This window comes from Cyclopterus lumpus, chromosome 7, assembly GCF_009769545.1.
Source record: "Cyclopterus lumpus isolate fCycLum1 chromosome 7, fCycLum1.pri, whole genome shotgun sequence".
NCBI lineage: Eukaryota > Metazoa > Chordata > Actinopteri > Perciformes > Cyclopteridae > Cyclopterus > Cyclopterus lumpus.
Window position 1 is genome coordinate 18,084,441 of NC_046972.1, and position 10,081 is coordinate 18,094,521.

The 10,081-nt window shown below is 40.5% G+C and overlaps 1 protein-coding gene across 2 annotated transcripts in view; it reads right to left on the reverse strand.

The window, feature by feature from the left end:
* Positions 1-222: 222 nt before the first annotated feature.
* pfkfb1 (6-phosphofructo-2-kinase/fructose-2,6-biphosphatase 1) overlaps positions 223-10,081 on the reverse strand; it is a 9,862-nt gene continuing 3 nt past the window's right edge. The window contains exons 1-14 of one of the 2 annotated variants that reach the window (XM_034536506.1): positions 9,865-10,081; positions 6,664-6,789; positions 6,406-6,502; positions 6,207-6,273; positions 5,446-5,520; positions 5,070-5,126; positions 4,851-4,972; positions 4,511-4,718; positions 3,632-3,778; positions 3,323-3,427; positions 2,282-2,411; positions 2,117-2,179; positions 1,968-2,032; positions 223-852 (exon numbers count right to left, since the gene is read on the reverse strand). The exon at positions 9,865-10,081 is cut by the window's right edge and continues 3 nt beyond it. In XM_034536506.1, the coding sequence (XP_034392397.1) occupies positions 778-852; positions 1,968-2,032; positions 2,117-2,179; positions 2,282-2,411; positions 3,323-3,427; positions 3,632-3,778; positions 4,511-4,718; positions 4,851-4,972; positions 5,070-5,126; positions 5,446-5,520; positions 6,207-6,273; positions 6,406-6,502; positions 6,664-6,789; positions 9,865-9,967 (1,440 nt within the window). In that variant the 5' untranslated portion in view covers positions 9,968-10,081 and the 3' untranslated portion in view covers positions 223-777. Of the gene's footprint in view, positions 853-1,967; positions 2,033-2,116; positions 2,180-2,281; positions 2,412-3,322; positions 3,428-3,631; positions 3,779-4,510; positions 4,719-4,850; positions 4,973-5,069; positions 5,127-5,445; positions 5,521-6,206; positions 6,274-6,405; positions 6,503-6,663; positions 6,790-8,034; positions 8,931-9,864 lie in introns of those variants that run through there. The other variant, XM_034536507.1, reaches the window with a different exon arrangement.

Sequence of the window (10,081 nt, forward strand, 5' to 3'; positions counted from 1 at the left end):
CTCCACCTCATTGTAGGAATGTTCCTACTAAATGCTCCAGTCTGAGTTGTGTTCCTTAAATTGCTCCCAAATGCGAGTTTTCATTTCCCCTGAACGCTCTTTAACAAAGACCCATTATTGTCTGACTGGAACAGCATGTTGGTCTGTTGTGAATTGAGTCTAAATTCAGCTTCTCTGAGGGAGAGTTAACAACACAACACAGTTGCCAAGCAAACACAAACACACTTGTACATTGGATTTATTTTCAGAGCAATGTCTTGGATGTTCGCTGTATATATTTACATTATTACATAAAACCTTGCCTGAAGTTTAGTCTTCAGGCAAGGTTTGTACTGGTCAAGTGCCCAAATCAACACGTCTTGTTTGTTTGGGTGCTGTCCATGGTGCTGATCCCCACCTTTATATTTCAATTATCAACAAAACATCTGTGCAATGACAACCTCAATACAACATTTTAAGTGTTTTCCTCTCAGCCTCAAAACAAGGTTTATTATTTTTGTGTCTGAATCATTTGTAAACAATGTGACAATTTACCCCAAAAAAAGCCAACTTCAGTCAAGATAAAACACAGGATGTCACAGTCATGTTTTAAACATTATCTCCAAATATGTCCCGTTCAGTCATAGTTCTAACATAGTACCAGTTCTACCATCTAAACGCCTCCTTCCTTCGAGTTGTCTGTTTTCACACAATCAACCTTTCACTGGAGTGCATCTCTAGTATTTAGTAGCTAATATGTGGCCACCCGTTGAGTTTCACATGATTGTAGTTCTTTCCTCACAAAACAGCATTCACGGGGTGGTCAGGAACCGTCAGCAGAGCCTCCTCTGGGTTTCTGTTGATGTCCACATTCTGCAACGAAAGCAACACCAACCCTGAGACTCCGCTTAGAGACTATCGGCACATTCCATATGAACTATTACTACATATTAATTCTGAGCACTTTCTTAGTATATAGTGTGTTCACACTGGAAAAATGACGGAAAAAAAGGGACACCATGCAAAATATAATGTGCTGGATTGGCACTATTCCCCCACAATGCAATGCAGAAAAGAAATGGAGAAGGCGCTCACAGTTGGACAAAAGTAGTAAATAGATTCTGGGTTGTGGTGCGAAACGGCCGCTTGAGAAAAAAACATCTTGAGAAAGACATTTAGTTTTCTATTTGAGTTTAACCTACAGTCATTGTGTATTCATATTGGCTCTACAGTATATGCTCTACAGTATTCATATCATACCTCCAGCAGTGTATTCTGTATATATGCAGTACATGTCCCCTACTGCAACTGCTGCATATGTTCTAATGTTAATACTGTATCGTATTATATTCATATCAACCCCTTAGTGTTTATTCTATATATGACCCCCTGTACAATGCACATTACTCTCCACTACTGCTTTTGGCTTTTTCTTCCTCTTGATCTTTTCTTTAAGCAATAGATAGGTTAAATTCTTTCTAGCCTAGCTACGTGGAGTGTATGGCTTAAAGTTGTTGTATGGCTTAAAGTTGTACTGCAATCTTTGCAGAGGAGCTTTCCAGCACTTTCAGGTTTATCTTTGTTGTCTCTTAATTAATGCCCTGCTTGCCGGGTCTGCGAGTATTGGTCATCTATTGGCAGGTTTGTTGTGGTCCATTTAATGGATCTCCGCTTGAGCATGGAATAGATCATGTGACACTTAGACTGCACAAAAGGAGAATTTATTTAACTAATTATTTTTGGGTGATGTGAGATCCCATTTAGAGGCCCCACATACAAATGCACGCAACATTTCTCTGTTTCTATATTTCTTTTAAATATTAATTCCAGGTCGTAATGCAACAAAATAAGAAAAACACCAAGTTGTGGTGAATACTTTTGCAAGGCACTGTACATATTAATTTTATCAATACATACATATTACTGTCCCACAGAATAGTTGGCAAAGCTAAGTATCTATTATGACACGTGTCCTTGTGGAAACTCACCACTGGCCTCTCTCTGTGTGTGTTGACTGCTTCAATATTGAGGAAAAAGGACTCAACTTGACAGCCTGAAATAGAGGAGAAAGTCAGACTGTCAGCGAGGGATTTCCAGAGATATGGTGATGTCACACACTAAAACATTTACCACTTACCGTAAGCTACTGGTGTGAGTTTGAGCACTGTGTGAAGTGGGCATCTTAGATAAGGTAGCTCATCTTCAGAGGGGGGGAAAAGAAGATTATTAACAATGTGTGTGGTGTTGAAAACAACATCATTTACTATTGTGTCAAGGTATTTACAAGCCTGGATTTCTGTACCTGCAGGTTTGTCTAGAAAGTAGGCCAACAGGCAGCGAAATACGGCTTGGTGGCAGACAACCAGAACGTTTTCCTGCCTCTCCAGCTCCATGATCACCGGCTCTAGACGATGGACAAGGTCCTCATAGGACTTGACAAGAGACAAAATAATAGAGGAGTTCATCAATAATTTAACCAAACTCATTCTCATATTTCCCTCTCAGTCCATAACTTGCAACTATACTGTCCAACTGACCCAACCTGTCTTTATATTGATTTTGTTGCAGGTTACATATAAGTGTGAAAAGTGCCCCTTGAGCAAGGCATACTTGCTCATCAATGAAACTACAGCCAAATAACTACAGTGAAGCTACAGTCCAAAAGTAACTAAAAATCCACCTTCCAGCCCTTATTCACTCATTAACATGTTATATATTTTATATCTCTTGCAGTGATGGAAAGTAACTAAGTATATTTACTTGAGAACTGTACTTAAGTACAAGTTGAGGTACTGTTAAATGGGCCATTCTGCATGATGAGTACTTTTACTTTTGGAACTTTTTTTTTAAATCAAGTGAAATTTTGAATGCAGGACTTTTACTTGCAAATTATTTCTACACATTGTTCTATGGTATTGTTACTTTTACTGAAGTAAAAATAACTGTGAACTACTTACACCACAGCTTGTTTGTTTAATATGTTTTTAAAAATCCTTCCTGGAGGGTTGTCATGACTGAGCTTGCCAGCACTCATAAAACCACAACTGTGTTATCTCTGGAGTTTGAACGCAGCCGGGCGAGCTGTTCCCCCTCGTTTCCAGTCAACAGTCTACTGGTTGAAGCTGTATAGCTCGAAGACAAACACCCTCGTGGTATCAATCTGCTCATCTAATCCCTCAGCAAAAAGAGCGAATAGTCTATCTCCCAAAATGTTGATCTGTTCCTCCAACTGGCCAAACTGCTCTAGTAGACTGTAGTTGTGCAGCTCGCAGGTGTGAATGTGTGTTCCCAAGAAACTCCCAGTGATACTCAAAGGTCCCAGTGTATTCAGGAGAGTACTCACCTCACCCTTTGGGTAACGATAACGATACTTGTCCTGGTCTCTTAGTGCAAACTCTTCGGGGAAATTCTCCTGAATCTCTTCGTAGGTTAGCTCCTCACATACGCCCTAAATTAGAGAACGGAACTTGAACATTTCCGTATATCCACAGCATATCCACAGCTGATCGTCTGGCTTTGAAAATCTAAAGTCATAAATTATTTGGAGATTTGCATTGTAACATTTGAAAGCGTCGTCTATAAATATTAAATTGGCCTTGTATGCGTCTTTTGTTTGAAGGATTATGTTTTAGGATGAAGAGATGTAACTCACAGCGTCTATCTCATTGAGGGCCTTCCACTGTTCATACTGGACTCCCAGAGCTTCTGCAGTCTGGATGGTCCTCTTCATGTGGCTCGTCCACACCTTCAGGTCTTTGATATTCTGACCTCTGATGAAGGTCGCCAAGGCATTGGCATACTGGAAACAATTAGGGCAATTTATACTCCATGAACTGCATCTGTATACTGCAGTTGTGGAAAGTAACTAAGTATATTTACTCAAGTACTGTACTTCAGTACACATTACTTTTATTTTCATGCCACTTCAGACTTACACTCTACTACATCTCAGAGAAAAAAAGTGTTATTTTTACTTCACTATTTGATAGCTAGTTCATTTACACTTCTTTTTTTGGCACAAAAAAATAAACATACTGCGCTAATAAAGTATGCTGCTTTTGTCATAAATAAAATTATTCATCAGTACGTAAAGCTAAAACATTTAGTTAATTTAGCAATGACAGAAAAGTAATTGGCAACTATTTTCATAATCGTCATTTGTCATGCCCAAACAGTTCATGGTTCCAATCATTTGGATGTTTGGACTGTTGGACAAAACAAACATTTTAAATGTGTCATTTAAGTGCAAGAATTGATCACTTTTTCCAGAATTTTTACAAACCAAACAAACAATCGATGAATGGAGAAAACAATTCAGCAAATGAATCCTATATGAAAATAATAATTTCTTAATAGTTCAAAATGAGCTCCGCCTCAACCAACTACAACAGTAAAATCCTGCTTTTATATTAACGCATGAGTAATAATAACCTAATGATGTAATATAAAGTATTTCTTACAGTGTATTAGTACCTTTACTTATGTAATGGTAATGAATACCTTCTCTTCTGGTATTGTGTAATCTACTCACCTTCTGTCCTCTCGGAGAGAGGCCTGAATCTCCACCAATGCACCCTAACAGGTTGAGTTCACTCTCACCATGGCGGCTCAGGTAGATGGATCTTGGTGTGACATGGATGTTCATGAGGTAGTAGACTATCCTGCTTTGAATGTGGTCCTGGACCCGGTTCACCAGGTATCTACTGCCCACGTCGAAGATCTTGATATAGGAGAGGTTCCTGTTCAAAGTCAGCATTGGAGAAAAGGCAACTATGAAAAGAATCTGTTGCAAATTAAGGAGACCAAACTATGCTGTGCACCATTCAGTTTGTTATTAATCTCACAGGAAGAAAAGCATTACGGGGCTGTACCTGTCTTTCTCATTGTCTATGGGCATGTAGCTGGCCCTGTAACACTCAATTCGCTGGCTGAAGTCCTCCAAGGCCTCATCTATGTCACGATCCACGTAATCTGGACTCCCAAACTTTACTTGCTGGAAAGGAACGACAGTTTTGTAAATTAGTTGAGAACACTTCATCCCTTCAGTCTCTGTAAACATTGAAATAAATAAGAAAACATCCTTGACCAACCTTAATATTCTCTGCAATGATTTCTGGGTCGTCACAGATTGACTCCACAAAGAACACCTGCACACAATAAGTAATTTACAAGTTCAGGAACACCTGCACACAATTTAAAAGTTCAGATTTATTACATGACTGTAAAATATTTACCCCACACACACACACACACACACACACACACACACACACAGTTTGGCAAACTTTGGGCAAGCCAGGCTAGCTGTTTCCCTCTGCTTCCAGTCTGTATGCTAAAATAAGCTAATTGCTTCAAATTAAACAGACCTATCTGATAATGAATAATATGAATCTTCTCATCTATCTCTCAGCAAGAAAGTCTATTAGCATATTTGCCAACATGTCCAACTTCCACATACATACTCACTTTGTAGCCTCTCTCCTTTGCATAACTAAGGATGATTGCCCTCCTCTCCCTGGTGGTGTTGGTAGCATCAAATACCTAAATGGGACAGACCATAGGTTTTATTGATCCATCCTTATTGGCAATTAAAGTATATTTACATTATTCATCATGATGATTAACAATCAAGCACATTAATTATAACAGAACATATGTTGTTGCACAATGTCACAATATATACTATTATAGATTACAATGCACGGATAAATATCATGTCTGAAACATGTTACACTGCCATGCAAACGTTTGGGATCGCCTGCTAGATAGTTTGTTACATTCAGATGGCTCAGAGGAATACTGTATACCATTTAATTGGCTTTCATGCTTTTAGGTTGTAGAAAGTCCTCTTTACAAGTAGATGTTATTTTACATGAAGGGTTTGAAATGCTGTAAACTGGTTCAACCAGACTGACAATTGAAAGGGCAAATAACAATAATAATAATGTACACTTTATTGATTCCACAGAGGGAAATTCTTCTCTGCATTTGACCCATCCTTGATTATTAAGGAGCAGTGGGCTGCAGTGAAGCAACTCTGGGTTCAGTGTCTTGCTCAAGGACACTTCAACATGCAACTATGGGGAGAGCGGGGATCGAACCGGGTACCTTGTGGTTACGTTACGGGACGACCACTCTCTCCGTGAACTACAGCCGACCCCCATACATAACGAATCAGTGTGTTTTATTGTGATTCGAGGGACAGTTTCAGTTGTCCTCTTACTCACGGCTACTTGTCCCTGTTCCTTTGAGAAGTAGGCAGCGACGTCTTTGAGGGCAGCTGTTGCACATGCCCTGAAAGAGAAGTTATACTCGTACAGGCAAAGGAGCAAAAACTGCAACAAATATGAGTGCATGGTGAATCTGGCACGAGAAATTACAAATCAGACCACATAAAGCCAATGATAACAATAATGGTATACTTACTTGCGGATCCTCATGGCCTCCTCATTGTCGGGTTTGAAGAATTCAAAGTTCTTATAGATCTTGACAGCCTCTCTGCGGTACTGACCCACGTTAAACACTGGAATGAATTAGGAAGCAGAGGTATACAAAAAATACATAAACAACTAATGGTGTTTAACATGTGATGATTTTATATTTTAGTTAACATTGAAACAGTCAATAAATTGTCTGTCATACATTTTTATGATCAGAATTCAAGGATTCACTTTTAAAACTGACTTTTTGTCGGCACTCCGATCCAGTTCAGGTAGCGAGTGAGCTTCTTGGAGATGTACGTCTTTCCTCTGGCCGGCAACCCCACCATCACAATCATGGTGGGAGAGTTACAGAACTGAGGCACCGAGGCTGAGATGTAGACAAACGCACAATAACATAAATGAATAGTTACTGAATGCTGCTGATGTGGACATTTTATATTGTTGCGAATCATTCAGTAGTAGAGCATCAAGCCTTGTGTCCAACGGGTTAAATGTCACGTACAACTCCGTGAGCCTCTGTGCTGCAGGACATGTGTTGAGCGCGTCGCTGCCAAGGTAATCTTCATTAAGAGAGAATAAGAGCTCCAAGGTGCAGCTCAAATGTCTGCAAACAAGTGTTGTGAGTCACGCGGCTTATCTGCCAGTCTTTGGCAGCACCTGACAGGAACCTGTCCAACCAACCACCAACACATTTATATCATCACATGGCACGAGAGATAAAGACTAATGACATTTACAAATAGTACACCATGAAAGATGTAAACAACGTTTACTAACCGGATGCTTGTCTTCCTCCTCGGGTAGTCACATCTTAGAAACAAGCAGAGCAGCACCGTGTGTACTGCGCCATATGGCCGACAGTCACATGAGGAAAACCTAATCTCCAAGTGTGTTAAAATCTCAGTGTCTTCCCTGCAGCCCAGCTTTACTCAACCAATGCTCCCAATACAACACCATTATACTTCAAATCTAAGGCTTCGGTTCAGACTGTCACTACCCTACACTGCAATTATTTCTCAAAGCTACAGTTAAGTTATAAATTAGCTTTCTCTGCTCAGAGATTTCCACACAAACCTGCCGTCAATTTAAAGAGTTTGTGTATCTCTTAACCAGTCATGACCGAGTTCTTCCATGCTTGTCTCAAACAGCAGTTATTTATAAGGCAGACTGCAGGGTCGCTTCCCAGTTAGCTGTACCCCCCAAAACAACCCGGATGGGCCGTGAGAGTCTATACAGGGACAGGGAGAGCATCCAGGCGGTTCGATTATGAATGGATTATGCTGCGTCAGCAAAATGCTCAAAGGCCCACGTCAGACACTGAACAGAGAGCCAACTCAGACCTGGCTTGGTCAAGCTCGGCTGTCGTCCCATGACTGACTCCTCTTTGTCTCTCAGACTGCTGCCTGCATTCCCCTGAACCGGACTGAGCTCAGTCCCCAAGGATTAAGAAGTATTAAACACAACCATGGCCGTTGGAAGTGTATAAGCAAACACCATAGCTTCATCTGAAACAAGAATGAGTTAAAGTAGAGGCAGACGAACAGCAGCAAGGCAGAATAGATCATGTTGCTTCTTCTATTCAGGCTGAGCCAGGGCTTTTCACTGCACTTACATCCTCTCCTGCGGTTCAAGTTGCAGCCCATCCATGGCACCCAGATCTTAAGCAGAGGAGTCTGGGTGAGTTTTTTCTGCTCTGATTTAATTGTGAGAGCCATGAGGCCTGAGTGGCAGGTGGAGGAGTGAGCGTGAACGACTGAAGCTCTGTGATCTGTGTGCATGTGAGGGCTTCACTGAGCACTACCTACTGCATGTCAGCTGACTGTTACTAAGGAGAAGTACTTGGTAGGCAGGAGGGGGGAGGACCTGAGGCCATGCTGCTTGTCTGCCTCTCAGTCCGTTTCAACATTATAAAGAAGGCCCAAGGGGGAGCTCAGACAGTAGAGAAGCATTCACATCCACCATCCTGTACATCCTGGTTTCTCAGTTAGAGGAAGAGCAACAGGGTCATCTGAGACAAGTATAACAGAGGTGGGAACCTCTCTTGAATTAAGATAAGCACAGTTACAAGTACTGAACAGGCTGTTTGTTTGTCAAACTGGGAAGTGGAGTGGTGATTTTCCTTTCTTACCACTAGAGGGCAGTTTAAACCTTCAACTTAAATCCGGAACACTAAAAAGGGTCATTTATTGTTAGGGACATTTTGAAATAATGTGTGCAGGTGGAAAATGGGCTTTTCTAAATTCAGCTAATTGACTAACTCATTTCAGTAAAGCTACCACAATATAAATAGGCATATACTTCATTGTAAGTAAAAGAACTGCATTCAAAATTGGAATACAGTCAAAGTACTCATTCTGTAAATCTTTTCCTTTTAGAGAATATATCTTGCATTACTATATTACTAATACTAACAACATTTAAATGGAGCTAATATTGACTACTTTATGTACTGTTGGCTAGTTTAAACTATAAAAATACATAATATTTTACTAACTGATGATGTAAAAATCACATCCTCTGAAATGTATGAAATAGCTAAACTATACTTAAAATTTGCTAAATTCCAAATGCAGAACTATAAAAGCTCAACAGAAACTATTTGCAATGTAAAGATATAGTAGAGGAATGTTGACCCGACCACTAAATGAAGAAAACGTTGACTTGAAGTACAACAGCAATGTAATGTGATGCTTTGAAGACCAGATGTCTCCAGAGACATCAGCTCCCTGAGCAGAACATCTTCCAAACAAGACAACACTGAAAATCAGCTGGATCTTTTTTTCTTTTTTTCTGTGTCTAAGAAACATATCCTGCCTGATCCCAAAAGAAAGGGTCACTTGGGGCCCTTAGGTCAAACCTTAATGTCACTCATTCCATTAATCTCAACTGGGGATAATCATCAACATGATTTCGGGCCCAAAAAAATATTTGTAATTCTAATGGGTGTTTGCCTGGCAGCAGTTCAGCATGTCCTCCCAAACATCAGCCACAGGGATACACACTTGATCTTATCCTAATGTGTTTATGTTTGAGGCGAGTTGCAGGTCCTGGTTTGAGCACCTGACACTTTTACCGTCTCATAAAGTCACATTGTTATCACTCGTACATGTAAGTGTGCCAAGCATTTGCTTCCTGTAAACAAAGCAAGGAATATAGAAAAGAAACAATGAAGTCTATCAAATAGCTCGCAACTCTCTTGACTTCCTGTCTGTTTCTGACTATTTATTTGAACCTGTGCAGTGTTTCACTAATCAAGGGAAAAAAGATAGCACGATATGGCACAAGTCTATTTTTACTCGCATATCATATCTGTGTTGCACTCACTCCATTTGAACATATCCATGGCCGGCTTGTTTCACATAGTAGAAACCTTACTGAAACATGTCTTCCAGTGTATTGTTTTGTCATGCGCTCTGCAGAGGCGGTTCATTTGTGAGCTCACCTGCACTGTCACACCTGCGGAGCCTCACATGTTCCAGCGGGAGAAACTCCAATTCTGCACTATCGGTCAAATGAAGCAACCAGCAGGAGTGGCTAAAGACCATGGGCACACTGGAGTATGAGGTCAGTGGCAACAGGACTCTTTAAAGAAACCAAACCCCTCTGCCAAAGTATTCACAACCCACCCCCACAACTTGGAGCCCTCTCTCTTCACAGCC